General features: G+C 49.3%; 1 protein-coding gene across 4 annotated transcripts in view; it reads right to left on the reverse strand.

The window, feature by feature from the left end:
- Nucleotides 1-19,285, reverse strand: part of PPFIA1 (PTPRF interacting protein alpha 1) — an 87,801-nt gene that overhangs the window by 41,364 nt on the left and 27,152 nt on the right. For 2 of the 4 annotated variants that reach the window (XM_067747973.1, XM_067747974.1), the window contains exons 3-12: nt 10,187-10,288; nt 9,509-9,673; nt 9,020-9,094; nt 8,567-8,668; nt 8,123-8,344; nt 5,629-5,775; nt 4,084-4,218; nt 3,128-3,202; nt 2,667-2,750; nt 465-596 (exon numbers count right to left, since the gene is read on the reverse strand). In XM_067747973.1, coding sequence (XP_067604074.1) covers nt 465-596; nt 2,667-2,750; nt 3,128-3,202; nt 4,084-4,218; nt 5,629-5,775; nt 8,123-8,344; nt 8,567-8,668; nt 9,020-9,094; nt 9,509-9,673; nt 10,187-10,288 — 1,239 coding nt within the window. The remainder of the gene's footprint in view (nt 1-464; nt 597-2,666; nt 2,751-3,127; nt 3,203-4,083; nt 4,219-5,628; nt 5,776-8,122; nt 8,345-8,566; nt 8,669-9,019; nt 9,095-9,508; nt 9,674-10,186; nt 10,289-19,285) is intronic. The other 2 variants (XM_067747976.1, XM_067747975.1) reach the window with 1 other exon arrangement.

A 19,285-nucleotide genomic window follows, 5' to 3' on the forward strand; every position in this document is an offset into this window, starting at 1 on the left:
CATTTTCCAAACCAAAGGAAAGAGAGAAGGCTGGAGTTGGAATATGAGAACGCTTGTTTTTAGATGGTTAAATCTTTTATATTACATCACACACAAGAGACAGAAATAAACCTCTAATGCAAGAGCAATGAAGGGGTGAGGGTGGACCTAGAAAATTCTGGCGCAGGGGCTGATAAACTCGGCCCGCCAGTGGCACACAACCACGTCCATTCCTTTACGGATTGCCTGTGGCTGCTTTCATGCTACTTAACTGATCAGCATGAACTTCTTCTACTCAATTACTCACGACTGGTAAACGCCTAAGATGTTTACTACGTGGCTGGCCCGCTATGGAAACAGTTCTCTAACTCTTGTTCTGGGGAGTAAGAATGACAGGCAATTTCCCACACGCACAGCCTGGGCGAGGACGTAGCCCCTGGCGCCCCTTTTGCAAAGGGGCCTTCGGGGACGGTGTGCGAGCGCACCTTGTCTTCCAGAGCTGCCATTCTCTCTTTAAGATGAAGCTGAAGCCGCTCGTTGGATTCTGAAAGCAGCTTGTCAACAGTGTCTGATAAACGTTTATTGTGTTCTTCGTTCATTTTTTCTCTCTGCCTTGCCTAAAATAGGAAAAACAAAAACTTACAAACTTCAAGAACAAGTATGGTCATTATTTTAAAAGCGCCAAGGAGCGATGACGTGACTGGCCTATGCCCTGGCTCCCCAGGCTGCCCCTCCCACTGCCATCTCCGGTGGACTCTGCACCGTCACCAGAACCGACTGGATCACCAGAGCTGACTGCAGGTGCAGAGAAAGGTCCCTCCCACTGCTTCTGTTCCACAAAGCACCCAGGGGGCCTCATTAGTGTCACCAACCATTAACTGTCTGATGGACTCAAGGAGCAGATTTACACGCAGAAAACAAGCACATTTTAAAGGGGATCAGCTTACACACACACTGGAGGGGGAACCTCCCAGCATGTAAACAGAAGCTTGAATCTGGATTAAGGGGGTAAAATGAATTCAACTTACAAAGCAAAAGGTAAAAAATTTCATTTTGGGAAAGAAAACAGTGGAGACAGACTTTCACATGTTTTTCTTTATACTCTTAACATCACCTGAATTCTTTGTAATGATAATTTATACTAAAAAACTAGAAATAATTACCGCAAGTAATTTTTAAATGTAATAAAATTGGTAAGTCTGTGTTCTATAAAACTAGCATCAACTTCATGGTTTCAAAAGCTTATTTTCACCCCACACCCTGAATGAACACAGAAGAAAAGTGGAGGGGACAGAAAGTGCTGACAGGCAGCACACATCAGGGCAGGTCCCCTCGGCGGGTCTCCCTGTTCTCCTAGGTTGTTGGAAGCACTAAATACAAAGCGCTCAGAATCACGCCCAAAACACAGCGACCACCACCATCTAGAAGAGGCCCAGCTCACCGTACGATAAGGCTGTCAGCATCCAAATTAAAAAAAAAAAAAATGTATTTATTTATTTTTGGCTGTGTTGGGTCTGTTGCTGTGCGCGGGCTTTCTCTAGTCGCGGTGAGCGGGGGCTACTCTCGGTTGCGGTGCGCGGGCTTCTCGCTGCGGTGGCTCCTCTTGTTGCGGAGCGCGGGCTTCAGTAGTTGTGGCACGTGGGCTCAGTAGTTGTGGCTCGCGGGCTCTAGAGCGCAGGCTCAGTAGTTGTAGCGCAAGGGCTTAGCTGCTCTGCGGCATGTGGGATCTTCCCGGACCAGGGCTCGAACCCACGTCCCCTGCACTAGCAGGTGGGTTCTTAACCACTGTGCCACCAGGGAAGTCCCTCAAATATTTCTAAAGCAAAACCACTTAAAAGTTTGCTTTGAATTGCCTTAGTCATAAACTGCATCCCTATTGCAACGAGTTCTGGAAGTAATGAAGTGCACCCCTCAAGCGGTCAGAGTCCAATTCTCCGCCTAAGAGGGGAGGGCGCATGCCTGTGTCGGGGGCAGGGGCGCCTGGCATGCAGATCTCTTGATGGGAGGCAGACGCTTTCCTTCCTGGAAGCTCACATTTGATGCTCTGCAGTCCAGGCCCAGGAACGCCGCTTTCTGGTGGTGACAATACTGATGTCGCACGCCTGGACCTGGGGCCACCACTCGCTCTATTTCCTGGAGGTTCCATCTCGCCGTGTGACCAGATCTTCCAGGAAAGCTCCCTCAGGACTCAGCTGATGTGAGCCTCCACCACCACGCTTTCCCGAGGCTCCTTTTTACCCCATCTCCGAGCACAGGAGTTTTCCTCCTGCTCAGGAACGGCCATCCCTACGTCTACCTTTGTGTCTGGAACAATACTTTGGGGTTCAGGACAGCGATCAGGCCCGTGACCGGAATCTGGGACTCCAGTGCCACACCCCAGGCAAGCAGACCCAACGCCTAGGACGCTGTGCCTTAAGTGGCATGGGCACCCCAGGCTGGCACCTCAGGCTTGTTTGAGGGAGGCCCGTAAGGTCCCACCTGTACCTGGAGCAGCTCCCGCAAAAGGCTGGTCAGAGCGGCAGGCGGCCTCCTCCCCCCTACACACCGCCTGCGGGCAAGCACGTGGTGGGTGTGCCAATCAGCAGACAGCGCGCAGATGAGGCCGCACACTGAGTGCACACGGCGGTGGGGGGGGGAGCAGCCCCAGGCCCCGGCCCGGCGCTCGGCCTCTCTGCCCGGACACGTACCCGCTGCAGCTCCTGGTGCTTCTCCTCCAACTGGGCCTCCATCTGGCGCAGCCTCTCCTCGATGTTGCCGTGTCTCTCCTCGGCCTGCCAGCAAAGGATGGTGTCAGTTCAGCTCACAGTTGCCCTTTCCTGACAACACGCGGGGTACGACTGCAGCAGCAACAAGCAGGACGTGCTGTGCGTGGACTACGCACCCCGTGCTCAGTGGAAGGCACGCGCTGACGCCTGCTCGCACGTCCTGCGTGGCCCCATGCGTGACCCCGGGAGGCAATTCACCCTCTCGGGCAGGTGACTGAGGCGTGACGGGCGCTGGCGATCGACTTGTGAGAGAAGCTGTGCTCCCCCACCCCAGGTCCCACACCCGGGGGCTGTGTTTCGCCCCAGCCTCAGACTGCTCTGGGTGAGTCAGCACAGGAAGCAGGAAGCGGCAAGCACAGTCAAGAGCGATGTACACGTTCTACCTTCCTAATCTGGGAGGTAAGTTCGAACAGTTTAGCTTCCTTAGTGGCCGAGTTTCCAGCAGACAAAAGGTCAGACTACAAGGCCAACCAGGGACAGGAGAGATGACAGGGGAGAAAAGAAACCGAGACTTTAAATGCAGATCATGAAGGAAAAGGAGCGCTTCTGTTACAGCTGTTAGCAATGAACTTGCTCTAAGGAAGGTCTGGGAGCACCTGACGCCATCTGCCCACCCCGGGTCTGTCCGGCCCCCTCAGCAGCTCACTAAGCTCCAGGCAGGCAACACAGAACTCCTGACGGATGCACCAGGGCCTCTGGGCCTGGCCAGCGCCTACTGGCAGTGCAGGACCATATGCCTGAAAGACTGGGCCGGTGGCCGGTTGTGCGCTTCCTCCCCGCCGTGTGGACGAGCCGCCCCCAGCGCCGCTGCGTCACCGGGACACCCCCTCTCACCTGCCGGCTCTCCAGGGACGGTGAGGCTGTGAGGGCAGGGACCGGGCCTGGCACATGCCCCACCATGATGTGTTGAACCAGTGAATGAATAAAGACTCAAAAACTTGTTTACCGCGAAGTCACTCTGGCGGTCTTCGACAGAGAACGGGATTCTCCCACTTCTGAGAAAAACTACCCTGCTCTTCCCCAAAGCTCCTGCCCTAACCTTGGGGCCGCTGACCTGAGTAGCTCCAAGCAGCGGTGACTCTGAGCTGAAGCACCCTGGGGACACACACAACGCATCTGACAAAACTGGAGGGAATAGAATGTGGGGATGACACGAAAGCAGGGATAATGTCTGACATTCAAACTTGCTCCAGTCTCAGACAGTACAGCACTGAAAACAAGTCTGAGCTGCTTGGTGGATTTAGGGGCGCTGACAAGACCACAACGATAAGGCACGTGAACAAATCACCCTCAACACCCAACTCCGGCGTCTGCCCCACAAGGAGACCCAGGGCAGCACCTTGGAGAGCGCGGCCACCCGCTGGGCCAGCTCCGCCTCCACCTCGGGGAGGGTCTCCGCTCTCCGCAGGGTCTGCTGCAGCTTCTGCTCCGCCAGCTCCAGGCGCTCTTGCAACTGGCGGTTTTTATCCTCAGTCTACAAAATGAGAGCAAAGCGTCAACACGGGCGAATGGTTCAGCCATTTCCGTTTTCAATCGTCTAATAAGTCCGTTCCGAGGGGGGCACAGCTGTTTTGCCAGCTGCCTCACAGTGAAGTTTTTCTTTCTGTGAAGAGCGCGCACCCACTTTCTTGGGCTTGACTTCAACGTGCAAAACACCTCTTGCCAAAAGTATCTGCTCTTCCTAAATACCTCCAAAGAAGTCTTAAAACACACACACACACACACACACACACACAAGTTCCTATACATGAAAGCAAACCCGTTTTCGGTAGGAGCTTATTTATTCTTATTGACAAGTTAAGGAAAGAAGGGTTCAGTACTAACCCTTCTTAAAACATCATCAGAATCATCATTTGAAGGGAACCTTACTGACAGCAGGCTGCCACGGGCATGTAAGCCAAAATACAGCGTTCATCTCCTTTGAAATCCAGACCTGCTAAGAGTGGGCCTAAGGGAATACTGGTCAAGTTTTAGCTTTGTAAACGTAGGGTCATTCTTTTAGAAAATCCTCTTACTCTGAAAAATTTTCAATGTAGAAAATTTAGACAGATTTTTCTTTCTTTAGAAAAGGGAACATGTTAAATCATCTGTAAGCTCAGCTCCTGAGAGGCTAACGCTTGTTTCTGTGCAGCTCTCTTGTTTTCTGTGTGCACATATCTCTACGCACATATACAAACAACAGGTTATGCTTCAAAACCCTCAGAAAATAACAGCGCATGGTGCGTAGTATTTTCTGATCTGCCTGTTAAAGTCATTATTTTGAACATTTTAATGCTCTTAATTAGCATCCACACCATAAGTTTTAATGGCTTTCTAGTATTTTATTTTTATTCTGGGGCCAATGATACACTTCATAACACACCAGACAAACTCACTTTGTTTTCCAGAAGCCAGGTTTGGTTTCCCTAGTTAACTCTTGGTTATCTGAGACCACACGGAAACAGGAGCAAGTGAGGCGAACCGAACCACAGGAGGCACAGACCTTACTACTCAGACTGCGTCTCTCAATCTGCCATTTACCACACTGACCCCAGTTACCAACAGGCAGCCAGCTGCCTTGAAGTTCTTTGCCACTCTCTGCTCTTTTGGTAAAAATGCTAACAGGCAACAAGAGTCAGGAGTGCAGCTCCACAAAATGGCTGAACCAAATCCTAAAAAATGAAAACCTGTAAATTGCAGTCACCCACAATTTTTTTTAAAATTTATTTTATTCTAGTACAGTTGATCTACGATGTACACCACACTTCTGAACATAATACTCTAAGATCATAAAAACTTTACCCTGGGACTTGATTTCCAACATGGAAGTCACAGGAAAAGGTCTTCCCCCGTTCATTAGTAAGTAATTAATAAAACCCAGACAAAATTCGATAAAAACCACTACCTGTCGATGCATAGACTCCTTATTTGCAATTTCATTTTCCAGTTTATCGTTGAGGTCGTGCACAGAGGTGGCTTCACGCTGTGCTGCGAGGTAGCGTTTCTCGAGAGTAGTGACTCTCTCTTCCATGTCTTCCTTCTGGGCCATGGCCTATGTCGGGCATTTCAGAGGGAGAGAAGGGAAGTAACCAATACGTAACAGACGGGTGTACTCAGAGAGAGAACAAACTGGGCTCAATCCTAAGTTTCAAATCAAATATAAAATTACTGTCCTCAAAATTAAATTGACAGACATGCCAGTTTTCTCCGATGTGAATGAAAACGCACCTACCTCAAAGATCATAAATATTCCCCAAGTAATTCGCACTCATCTGTCTTTTTATCTATTTTTTAAATATTTATTTATTTTGACTGCACTGGGTTTAAGTTGCGAAACGCAGGATCTTTGTTGCGGCATGTGAATTCTTAGTTGTGGCGTGCAGGAACTACTTCCCCGACCAGGGATCGAACCCTGGACCCCTGCATTGGGAGCACGGAGTCTTACCCACTGGCCCACCAGGGAAATCCCAGCACTCATCTGTCTTAATGCTATGTCTGGCCACTCAGTTTACCAAGTTTATCCTTTTCTACATAATATTACCAAAAAAAAGAGAAAAAGTATAATAAAATATCCTGTTATTGCAGGAATTCCAGGAGGGGGAAGGTATCTGCCATGAAGACAGGACCTCTGTTTGCCTCACGATACAGGTGGAGATACAACAGTGAGATATGTGTCTCATTTTCTTGGGTAAAAGTTGGATGAAATCTCATCCAATTACCACAGAATTAAAGTAATAATATTAACAAATGGAAACAGAACTCAAAGTTTAATACAACTGGGGACTTCCCTGGTGGCCTGGTGGTTAGGAATATGCCTGCCAGCGCAGGGGACGTGGGTTTGATCCCTGGTCCGGGAAGATCCCACGTGCCGTGGAGCAACTAAACCCATGCGCCACAACTACCGAGCCTGCGCTCTAGAGCCTGCGAGCCACAACTACTGAGCCCGTGCTCCACAACCACGGAGCCTGCGCTCTAGAGCCTGTGAGCCACAGTGCCACAACTACTGAGCCCGCGCTCCACAACTATGGAGCCTGCGCTCTAGAGCCTGCGAACCACAACTACTGAGCCCGTGCGCCACAACTACTGAAGCCCGCGCGCCTAGAGCCATGCTCCGCAACAAGAGAAGCCACTGCAATGAGAAGCCCACGCATCGCAACAGGAGTAGCCCCCGCTTGCCGCAACTAGAGAAAGCTCGCGTGTAGCAACGAAGACCCAACGCAGCCAAAAATAAATGAAATTGAAAACAAACAAAAGAAGTTTCATACAACTGGAAGCAGCCTTCTAAAGCCTAATTCTTCTAAAGCAAAATTATATTACACAGTATCAAACGCTGAAACTAGGACCTGAACTTTCTGCTACTGCAATTCCCGTCCCCAGCTAAAAATCCGCTTCAGGTCCCTCCCTGTTCACTAAGTAGCCAATATTAGCAAAGTCTTAATATTAAAAGTGGCAAGTCTTAAAATTTTCGTTTTCGAAATTCTCTGCATATTGAACTCTGCCACCTCACCTCCTCCTGTTGCCAAAGAATAATGTAGACAGGTTATACAGATACATGCAAAGATCTGTTTTGAATTCTTACATAAAATTACTCACACCAAGCTACTAAACAGAATGTACACCTGTTCTACATACACGTGAAAGGGGTTCTCTCTGCGGTGGTCTCACAAGGTGTGGGGGAGGGGGTAGGAGCTGTCTGTTTGCAAAGGAGAGGTTACGCTAACAGGAGGAGGTGCCAGGGAAGGCACCCAGCGCTCATTTGTTTTTAGTGACAGCGGGCGAGTTCCTCATGAATCATGCCACACGCAGAAACGCCTGCCAGAGATGCACACATTTCTACGTATTCTTACAGCAAGAGCCTGATGACCCAAGTGTGAACAAGTGCCACTCTGTCTGACCACCACCATCAATATCGTACATTCCCCTCAAGGCGCGGAACATCGGAAAACTAGAAACACAGCCGACAGTGCCGCCCTGGCAGAGCCCACAGCCCATGCTCGCGTCTCTCCGAGAGAACTACCGCCGCAGAGGCCACCACGCTCGCTCGAAGTGTATCAAAAGGAAATCTGAGCATGATCAGGAATACATTCGACAGCCTAGGACTTATAGGAACGAGGAGTCCACACCCAGGGCAGTACAGCCACAGCAGCACAGCAGGAAGGGCCGGCTTCGTGTCCGTGCCGCTGCCAACGGACCAGCTGGACCAGGCCTCCCCTACCTTTAAAGACCTTGACACAGAAACGGGGAAGCCGCCAGTCAAAGTCTCAGGGCTCTGTTCTGTTTTGCTCTTACTCATACAGTCACCCCAAGGTTGAAGTAACCGGGAGAATAAGTGACAATCAAACCAAAACAGTCCACACGTTCAACCCCATGACAACACTGACATGGCGACTGTCACTCACTTCACGGACATCCCGTTGCAACTTTGTGTTCACTTCCTCAGATTTGATGAGGTCTTTCCTGGCCGTGTCCAGATCTTCCTCCAGCTCTGTCACGTGACTGGACAGGGCGGCCAGGCGCTCCTTCATCTGGCTCTGCTCCCTTGACTGCTTGTCTATGACTTCCTGGAGCTCAATCACTTTAGCCAGGTCTTCCTCGTGGCTTAGAGAACCATCAGAAGATCTCTAATGGGGGGAAAGAACCCTTAAACAGTCTTGTTTGCTGAGGGAGGAAATAAAGCACTTCTGGGAAGTCGGTAAGGTCAAAGCTGCCTTCTGCACGCTGTGGGTTCACACAACTTTCACGGCCGCTCGGGCCGAAGTGGTGCGTTGGCGACAGGTTCCCAACACGCGTGCACAGACTGGACGGGTGGGACGAGAACCACACAGAGGGGACCAGGGACTTGCCTTTCCGTTCGCGCTCGGCGTGTTCTCTTGCTCGTGGTTTATGTCAAGCACCCCGTCCGTTAGTGTCTTTTTCTGGTTATTCTGTTCTTTAAGAATCATTAGCTAAAAGCAAACAATTGAATGAGAGTAAAGAAATAAGTAAAGACAGCAAAACTCCATTTGGAAAAACACAACTGAAAAGAAAACACATGGTGATGTTATCCATCCTGAATATAAGCAGGTCATTAAAGTCAGAATTTACCTTCTACTGGAGACATGGGTACTTAAGAGATTCTGCAACTCCGAAATAAAAGTCTAGTTTACTAATCATTAAAATGACCCAGATGGGCTGGTCCTCAATCAGAAAGGTAAGTAACATCTGATATCGACTACTACCGTCTTCGTACTTTTTTAAAAGGAAGGGATTGAGAATTAGGAGCGCCCAGCTGGGCTGTGGCGAGCCACCCCGCTCACCTCTTTGTGCGCGGCGCCTAATTCTTCTTCTAACAAAGTACACCTTTCAAGTGCTACTCGTAAGCGCTCTCTCACCTGAAAACAAAAGGGATTCAGTTAGAGTGTGTGTAGATGTGTTAATTCAATTCTTATCGCATAGCTATCCTAGTAGACTATTAGTGTAATATAACATAATAGAATACCTTTAATGTCTTTCGTCGATCTTAACGTCGAGAAAACCGGCTTGCTAACAGCTTTAAAATTTCACCCTAAATAAATTCTATTACCCAATTCCTAATAGCCACTTGATACACAGGATATAATAAATCTTGAGACATTTATGCCAACTAATACTTTTTAACCATGTAGAACTCTGGCTTCTTATAGAAAAACCGTGTTTACAAGAATTCAAGAAGCTCAAAAGTCAACTAAAGTTGCACAAACACCTGCGTTGTCCGCCAAATGACGCAGCACGTGTACAAACCCGGAACTGCCGTGTGGCGGCGGTACCTTCTCATCCAGGGCTTTGTGGTGCTCGAATAACGACTTCAGTGCTTTAAGCACTTCCACCTCGCTGGACACGCCTGCCGGGGACTGCGCCTGCCGCTTCACCACCGTCATCCTGAGGGACCGCTCGTGCCGCGAGACCAGGCACTCCAGATGTTCCAGCAGCAGCTGCAGGGCAAGGCCAAGGTGAGCACGGTTTACAGAGCGCTTTCAATCTCATATTTGAATCTGGGGCAATAACTCCTTTCAATCTCACACTAAAGCCAAAACCGTGTGAAGACAGGTCTGAATCCCTCTGGTTCTGTCTAAAGTCAGAGAGAACTTCCCCGGCGGTCCAGGGGTTAGGACTGTGTGCTTCCACTGCAGAGAGCGTGGGTTCGATCCCTGTTCAGGGAACTAACACCCGCCCCCGCTTGCCGTGCGGCGTGGCCAAAAAATAATAAATAAATAAAGTTAGAGAAATTCCCCCTCGAATGTATTAAAATTGCATTAACTCTCATCATAAATTTCAAGCAAGGTATGAGAACCCTGAACTGATCAACCCCAGTCCACTCAGTGGGAAAATGTCGAAAATGTGTTTAAAAACAGACAGAGTGGATCATCTTTTGAGTTTAAAGACAGCAACACGGAGCGCAGTCGTGACCCCGAGGCAAATGTTAACACAGAGAATCCCCTACTAACCCTGGTGTTGTTCCTTTCCGCTTTCAGCTCAGCGATTTCTTCTTCTCTTTCGAGGAGCTGTTCCCTGCATACATTTAGTTCTTTAGTAAGTGCTGCAAACTCCTAGAAAACAGTTAAATAAGTAAATAGATATAAATATAAATACAAAAGAGAGCGAGAGAGTGTCTCTAAAGACCAATTCCCGTCGAGCCTCTGCAGGCTTCACACAAAGACAACTCCCGCCCTGGGATAAGCGGGGCCTCTCTGACCCTCCAGAGAACGAGGGGTCCACCGAGCAGCCCAAGACCACACAGAACACCACAACTCCGACCAACCTTCACCCCTCCACCCCCGAGCCTGGCACGCACACGGCGGGGGAGGGGATCCAAGCCTGCCTTCTCAAGACCCAGGGGAGTCCGAGATACTTTCCTGAACGTAAATCCTAATGCCAAAGTGGATAAAGATTTTTTTAAATGACTCACAGGCGTGTGACCTAGAACCACTGGGGAGAGTAAAGGAAAAAGGTCTAGAAGGCAACAGGCTTTGGAGTGTCCCCCGGGAAAAGGCTAGTGGCGCCCCAAGGCCAGTCTGTTGGCCTGACCCCACTGAAGTCAGCCAGACAGTCAATAAACTGGTTAAAATGGTACATTTACGTTGTATATATTTCACCACAATTTACACAGGTGCGCGCGCGCACGTATACACGGTGCTGTTTGGAGACAAGGCTGCTCCAGAGAGCATCAATCAGCTACAGAACGTGAACAACTCTTCACTTCAGTACTTCAGCGCAGACCTGCAAACACGAAGACATCCCAGGAACGCTGGACAGAAATAATCCAATGTGTCTTCAAACCTGACCAAGATTCTGAAGATACATCTTCAGAGACCTGGCCGGCAGCATCGGCACTGGGCTTTGTGGCTGGGAAGCAGGAAGGCCGGGGCAGCCACGTGGACAACGTCTCCCCTCCCTGTCCTGGCAGCAAGCTCTTTCCCTTCCTGAGTTTCTGAGATTTCTTTCAGATGTGCCCATGTTAATTACACTGACGAGCTGATTCCTCTGGTAAATAACTAGCTGACTGTCAGATCATCTAATGTCTAACATCAGGGAGAGGTTTCCATCTAATTACTAAGATCCTGTAGGAGAAACACTCTTCCCGCTACAGGTGAGAGAAAGCCTGACTCAGACTAGCCTAGGCTGAGAGGCAGTTACTACTCGTGAGGGTCAAAGGCAGGGCTGGCTCTAAGGTCGTCTGAATTCAGGGCCCTGGATTTTTCTTTGATCACACTGTCCCCCTCTGCACTGCAGTCTGAGTCAGTTTCATGAAGAAAATGCCTGTCACTAAATGTCTTTGATTATGTCCAGCCCAAAGTTCATCATCCTGACATGTTTCTCACTGACTGGATTTCCAGTTGTTTCTTGGCCAGGCCCTCCTGCTCTTGTTTCATTTTTGTCTCTTCTTGTCCTATGATTTCTAGTTGCTCTTCATGGATGTTAGCTCAGGCCTGAAGCATCTGAAGCACACTTCTCTGACGGTTTTGCCAGGCCCCATCCGCGAATCTCACATGGAGTCAAGGCACGGCTGCATAAGGAGCGGGCTCTGGGAGGGTCTCTCAGCGTGAGATCTTCGTGTTGTGGGATCTGGGTTCCAGCTCCCCTCGAGCAGGAGGTGATGTTGTTGGTGCCGACCTCCCCCCCACCCAGCCTGGGTCCTGTGGTTGCCCCTCTGAGCCTCCCAAGGCCTCAGGCCAGAACTACGTTTCCATGGTGACCGAGGGCCCCTGCTGCCCGCTTCCATTACAGACAGTGCAGATCCTCTTAGAGAACCAACCACCAGAGCCATGCCTTCCAGGTATTGCTTTCTACCCACCCGGGCCCACAACTTCCTACAAAGCCCCAATGTGTAGAGGGCAGTTGGCCTCTATACACCGAGGCCAACCCCAGCTTCAGAAAGTGAGTCTGAATCTAGTTCTAATTCGCCTCAACGCTTTGGATCCTATCACCGTAACCCACGGGAGCCACGTCTCCTGTGCCACCACCGGCTCAGGGCCTGGAGCACCGCAGGCCGGGGCATCAAGCCAGCTCAAGCTCCCCACACTGGGTACCCCGCTTCTATCCTTAAGGGTATTTTCTTCTTTTGGGGGCCTGGCCATATTTTCTGGTTTATGTTTCTCTGTTTAAATTTATCTTTCCACTGCTGGGTCTGGAGAAGACACATGTCAAAGCATGAGTTTATGCTGCCATCCTAACTGGAAGTCACAATGCATCCGAGAAACGGCTGAACGCCAGGAGGTGAGCCTGGCCGCTCCCCGGGCGCTACGACAGCACAGACAGGCAAGCGAGCAACGACCCCCGTGCTCTGCATGAGAGTCACCCAGGCCACCGTGGGAGCAGAGCGGAAGCCATCTCTGATGGGAGGTTTGCTGCCGGGATGGCCCCTGCACTGAATGGCAAGCAGGACCCAGCTGTCCAGCTGGCAAGAGCCTCGTCATGAAAGTACAGTGCTGAAGTTGGAGAAGGGCATCCGCAGGCAGGAGTAAGGTGAGGCTGGAGGTGGGCAGAGGCTAGACTAAGGTCCCGCGGACCCCGTAAGGAGTCTGTGCTTCATCCTGAAGGCTCTGGGAGCTGTCTTATTTACAGACTTTGGGGGCCCTGAACAGGGAAGGGGCCAAACTGTTCAAAGTTCCAGGCAGTGCCTGACACAAAGGATGTGCTGCTCAAAATGGGTTTGCTGGGTAAACAAAAGTCCCTGGGAGCAGGGCCGAAGCTGGGCTGGAGGAGGTTAAGAGTGAGAAGCCAGCTGAGGCCACAGCAAGAACCCTGGGGAGAAGTGAGGGTCTGACCCGAGACCAAGACTAGAGAGACGCAGAACATAGAAGAATTCTCAGGGCGAAATGCAAGGATCCCATGTGCCCCTGCTGTGGCCATCATCAGCCTTCAAAGGGTCCTCTGGATGCTGTGCTCAGAAGAGCCTGTAAGAGGGTGAGGCCAGATGTGGGGAGGCAGCCTGGCATCGGGAAAGTGCAGGCGAGGCCAGGCGAGTGAGCACACCGCGGGGGGTGGGGGGGCAGGGCGCGCTGGAGAGTAGAGCCAGCAGGATTTGCCGACAGATCCAACAAATCTGAGAGAAATCAGGGTCCAGGACGATTCCAAGGATTCTGGCAGGAGCGAGGGAAGGATGGAGGCCCCATTCTCTGAGAAGGGAATGTCTACGGGAAGAGCAGGCTTTGAAGGGAGGTCTAAAAGTCCAGTTTCGGACAAGCTTAATTGGAGAGGTTCTAAGGCATTCAAGTGGAGCTGCACCTCCCGGTCTGGACTTCTCGGGGATGCTGGCCAAGGTGGGAGAGTGATCTCATGGCACTGAGCGTGGGCGATAAAAGATGAGGCTTGAGCCCTGTGAGAAGCCAACGCTGGACGGCTTGGAAACGAGAGGCGTCAGCAAGGGCGGCCGCGGGGGGCCAGGAGGGAAGAGGAACACCTCGGAGTCCAGTGCTCCAGAAGCAATGGTCACCAGGGTCAACAGCTGCTGGGAGTCATCTGACTGGCCCCTGGTGGGCGGGTCTGCTGAAATGGAGGCCAGCGGTGACCATGACCATAGCAGGTCGGGAGCCCTGGCAGGGCCGAAAGCCTGGGTGGACAGACGGCAACAGAGGATGGGAGGAGGACGGCAGTGGGCACACTCTCATTCTTTTGAGGGACTTTGAGTTAAGAGGAGAAGAGAAATAGGGCAGTGGTTAAAGGAGACACAGGGTCAAGAGAGCCCTGCTGCAGGAGGGGACAGGGGCTCGCACGCTGACGGTCAGAGTCCAGGGGAGAGGTGGGAGCCAATGGCCACTACCCGAGCAGCCAAGAGCAGGTCAGTCAGCTGGGTCCGTGCAGAGGGTGCCTTTCCCGGGGGCGCCCAGTTCACCCACAGTCAAGAGAAAGGCACTCAAATACGGAGGCACAGATCCAGACACACAGGGAGATGTGCGGTGGGAATTTCTGGAAGTCCTCTTCTAATTTCTTCCAATCTCCCTGAGAAAACAGATGCCTTTGCACTGAGGGGAAGGGTGCACGCGGTGCACTGGGGAGGGGAGGAGGGGCGGGCACCAAGTAGCCACTGAGCAGAGAGGGGGTCGGACACCAGTGCCACGACCGCGGGCATTCGGGTCCACTGCAGGCTGCCAGCGACACCCACGGACAGGGAACGGACTTAACGGGAGCGGGTTTCCGAGTATGGTGAGGTAGGGTGTGCGGTTGTGTGTGTGTGTGTGTGTGTGTGTGTGTGTGTGTGCTGAGGTAGGGTGTGTGTGTGTGTGTGTGTTCAGGTAGGGTGTGTGTGTGCTGAGGTAGGGGGTGTGTGTGTGTGTTCAGGTAGGGTGTGTGTGTGCTGAGGTAGGGGGTGTGTGTGTGTGTTCAGGTAGGGTGTGTGTGTGTGTGTGTGTGTGCTGAGGTAGGGTGTGTGTGTATGTGTGTGTGTGCTGAGGCAGGGTGTGTGTGTGTGTGTGCTGAGGTAGGGGGTGTGTGTGTGTGTGTTCAGGTAGGGTGTGTGTGTGTGTGCTGAGGTAGGGTGTGTGTGTGTGTGTGTGTGTGTGTGTGTGCGCTGAGGTAGGGTGTGTGTGTGTGTGTGTGTGTGTGTGTGAGAGATGATAATGGACCACGGAATTTCCGTGGGTAAAGAAGACAAGGGAGACATGGGAAGGGCAAAGGACCACAACAAGGTGGTAGGGTCGCAGCCTGTAGGCCCCAGGAGGGTTGAATTTCGGGGTTTTATTTTCCAAAGTCCTACCATCTATCATGAATACATTTCACTGCCTTTAAGTGAAATATGGAGTCAAAGCATAACAAGTGCACACTGCAAGTTTGTGGGCTGGCGGGGGCGGGAGGAGCTTGAAGACGCCTGTACACGCCGGCTACGCGCAACTAGCGATTCACACATTCACCCCCCTTGGAGCTAGAAGGGACCGCCATCTAGCCCCACTTCCACACGCAAGCCTTTTTCCATAGTCACTTTTCCTTTAACTCTTTCATCACCAGAAGCAAGCCTATGTCTTTTACATACAACGTTTCCTCAAGTTTTTCCTAATAGCTCCAAACTGTCTTCATTCACCTATTAAGAGAATATTTAATTCCCAACATTTTGGCTAAATATAAGTGTTTCTTACAATAAATTCAACAGTTAAAACCATTCTATGATATACTGCTTCGAATATGGTAGAAAAAAAATTTACAGAACTTCACAATTATTTTTACTCCTTAAAGAAAAGCCTTTCTCTTTGCTCAAAAGAATTCAACCGAAAAAGTATCAAAGCAAATTTAAACTTAGGAGTTTAGATAAACATTAGACAGGAAATTCCAAAGTTTAAGATTCCAAAAGCATGTTCATATGCACACTGTGTTTGTGTTATCATTGCAGAAAAAAATTGTGGAGCCTGAATAAATCCCAAATACGTGCAATAAACGATCTACTCTATCACCATGACAGGAACCTAACTGTCAGCATCTAAATTTTTTTCTCTTTAGAAAAAAATGTCTGTTTAAAAAGTACTGTAAGCCAGTTAAAAGTGACATTCTATTTACTGTAATTAAAGTTTGAAGTATTCTTTGAAACTGAACAGATACAACAATCACTGGAGTATTTTCCGTTTAAAGTATAAGTCTGCACAATACAGATTTGTATTTCCATTTGACATCTTCTAGGACTGAGACGAGGGAAAATAACATGCAACCACTAAAATCAATTTAAGAACTTGATTTCACATAATGCGTGAAAATGCCGATAATTATCATTTCTGGATCTAGATAACTGGATCAGATTACATGAACCAGACATGACTGATCAACGTCCATGATCAAGAGACTTTCCCGGTGGCGCAGTGGTTAAGAATCCGCCTGCCAATGGACATGGGTTCAAGCCCTGCTCCAGGAAGATCCCACATGCCGCAGAGTAACTAAGCCCACGTGCCACCTACTGAGTCTGTGCTCTAGAGCCCTCGAGCCATAACTACTGAGCCCGTGCGCCACAACTACTGAGCCTGCATTCTAGAGCCCGCAAGCCACACCTACTGAGCCCACGTGCCTAAAGCCAGTGCTCCACAACAGGAGAAGCCACCACGATGAGAAGCTCACGCACTGCAATGAAGAGTAGCCCCCGCTCGCCGCAACTAGAGAAAGCCCGCGTGCAGCACCAAGACTCAACACAGCCAAAAATAAGTAAATAAAAATAAATCAATTTATTAAAAAAAAAAAAGTAAGTCCTATGGATCAGATGCAACATTTGGTTCTAGAAGCGATGACCATTCTCTCTTCCCAGACACCAAGGGAAGTGGAAGCAGCAGGGTCTGGCCACTTCCTACCCTCACGTGGTCCCGACACCCTTCCCGTGTTCTTTACCTGACCATCCGTGTTACGGTTCTACATCTTCTATTCTCTATAATCTCCACCAATAGCTCTGTTTTATTTTTAAATTACGTTTCATTATTTTTGCTAACCTGCTGAAACAAGACTAAAGCTTCGCTGGAGGCAAAAAGTATATGTCCTCTTACTGTAGGGACACGGAGTATAATAAAGAATGGAAATGGGGTCTAATTTTTAGCAAACTAAAATGAACACCTGAAAAACTGACTTGCAGAACTGACTTAGTTTATCTTCTGACAGAAGCTATTGATATTTGCCACAGTCTTAGGTTTAAAAGCATGTCAAATTTTGAACTGAAAGAAAATTAGAAGTTTATACATTAAAATGAATCAGCAAATCATATTTGAAACTCTAATGTGTTGATTAAAATATGCTTGGAAAGGTTATGTATAACTATCTACTTATTCTGCGACCTAATGATGGGAGAAGAAGGACAGAGGGACACTTGGAAAAAAGACAAACTTTACACCTGTGCAAAATCTGAGTCATGAGCTCACTAGACATATTTAAAGCCGTGAATGCAATAGCACTGGATTTTCAATTACTGATTATTGCAAGCAACAGAGCAAAATGCATAAGCAGTTCAAAAGTCCCAATATATCTGATTTATTTTTTCTCGTTTCTGAGAATAGATACTGACAAAATTTATGCTCATACTTAGCATTTGGCAATTACGCAATTGAGACTGTATACTCTGAACCTAACAAACATGGTGCAGAGCACTACTGCAATGCGATCTCAATTGGGTTAAAAGCAAACACAAACTTGTATTTCTTTTCTCTCTCTTTTTTTTTTTTTGCGGTACGCGGGCCTCTCACTGTTGTGGCCTCTCCCGTTGCGGAGCACAGGCTCCGGACGCTCAGGCGCAGCGGCCATGGCTCACGGGCCCATCCACTCCACGGCATGTGGGATCTTCCCGGACCGGGGCAGGAACCCGCGTCCCCTGCATCAGCAGGCAGACTCTCAACCACTGCGCCACCAGGGAAGCCCAAACTTGTATTTCTTATTTAAAATATAGATGGACACCCACCAAACTGCTAATGCAGATTATCCACTATGGACGCGAAAGTGGGCCGGAAATGAGTCTTTCTTTTTAACTTATATTCCTGTTTAATTTCAATTAAGTATGTACTCGTTTTGTTTTTTTTTTTAAAAAAAAAAAAGACCAGGGACTTCCCTGACAGTCCAGTGGTTAGGACTCAGTGCTTTCACTGCCGGGACCCGGGTTCAATCCCTGGTCAGGGAACTAAGATCCCACAAGCCGTGCGGTGCAGCCAAAATAATAATAATAATAAATTTTAAAATTAAAACAAAAAGAATGAAATCATTAGCCCAACTTATTAAAAAAAAAAGGCCAATCTTCACTTCCTTCTTCCTTTCTAAACAAGGTTAAAACTACAGGGCACGAGCAAATACAGGCCGCCTACGTGGACGTAAGCTGTCTAGATAATTTCCCCCAAAGTCGCCGTACCTCAATCTCTAATTCTTTCTCCTGCTCTCCCACTCATCACTGCAAGGTGGCCTCAGCCTCCAGCCTCACTGAATGAGCTCTGGCTGACACACCAGCACCACCCCTGTCTCCCACTGAACCCAGTCCAGCTTCAGTGCTCACCTACCCCATCCTATGGGGGAGCTTCTGAACCCTCCCCTTCCCTCTTTCTTCCCCCTTGTCCTGGTCCCTAGTTCTCTGCTCATCTCATAACGGCTGGTGCTCCGGGGGCTCTGTCTGAGGTCCCCTGTTCACCCTACACACCATGCCTGTCTGACCTGTGTCAGGCTTCACCCCCCCGTGCTGGGTCACTGTCCAACTGCCCACCGTGCACCTCCACTCGGCTGTCTTCCAGGATCTCATCATCTTCCTCCCGGCCCCCAGAGTAGAGGAGACCACATGGCCTCCCTCCTTTTCCTCCACGTTTGCCAACTGCTGGGCCTGCTAATTCGACCTCACACTGGCATCTCCTAGACTGGCCGCTGCCGCCGCCTCCTCCGCCTGGGCTGCCGGCCTCTCTGCGGACCCATTAGGGGTCACTCCGAGCTACCCCTTTACCCCAACCTCCGGCAGCCGCCAGTCTGCTCGCTGTCTCTAGGCACGTGCCTGTTCTGGACATTCCACACATATGGACTTGGACAATACCTGTCCTCTCGTGTCTGGATTCTGTCACTCAGTGTAACGTTTTCAAGGTTCATCCACGTTGGAGTGTGTGTCAGTGCTTCATTCATTTTTGTGCCTCAATAATAATTCCGTTATGCGGATGCAGCACGGTTTGTCTATCCATTCACTGGTTAGTGGGCATTTGGGTTGCTTGTGCTTTCTAAGATCATGAATCATGCTACTATGAACATTCCTGCACAAGTTTTTATGTGGATCTATACTTTGGTTTTTGGGCATACAGAGCAGTAGACATACTTCTTCACAATGTAAGTGAGTGAATTGTTCCATTTCTGTTTCTAAATTCCAATTTAAATATCCAGCTATCTCAGCCATCACTCCTTTCTTCTTTGGAATGTATTTTCTTTTAGGCAAAAATTGGGATTTCCTCATGGACAGTAATTATAAGTTTTGCTTCACATATTTTTATCTTTCTGCTAAAGAGCAAACCAAAATGTTTTTGGTTGTTATTAGCATTTCAGTATTTAAACACACATAGTTTCTTACAATTAGTCAAGATAATCTGAAAAATAAATGCACATATGTATTTCAAACCACCTGAATATAAGTATGA

The sequence above is a fragment of the Pseudorca crassidens genome, chromosome 9, assembly GCF_039906515.1.
Source record: "Pseudorca crassidens isolate mPseCra1 chromosome 9, mPseCra1.hap1, whole genome shotgun sequence".
Classification (NCBI taxonomy): domain Eukaryota; kingdom Metazoa; phylum Chordata; class Mammalia; order Artiodactyla; family Delphinidae; genus Pseudorca; species Pseudorca crassidens.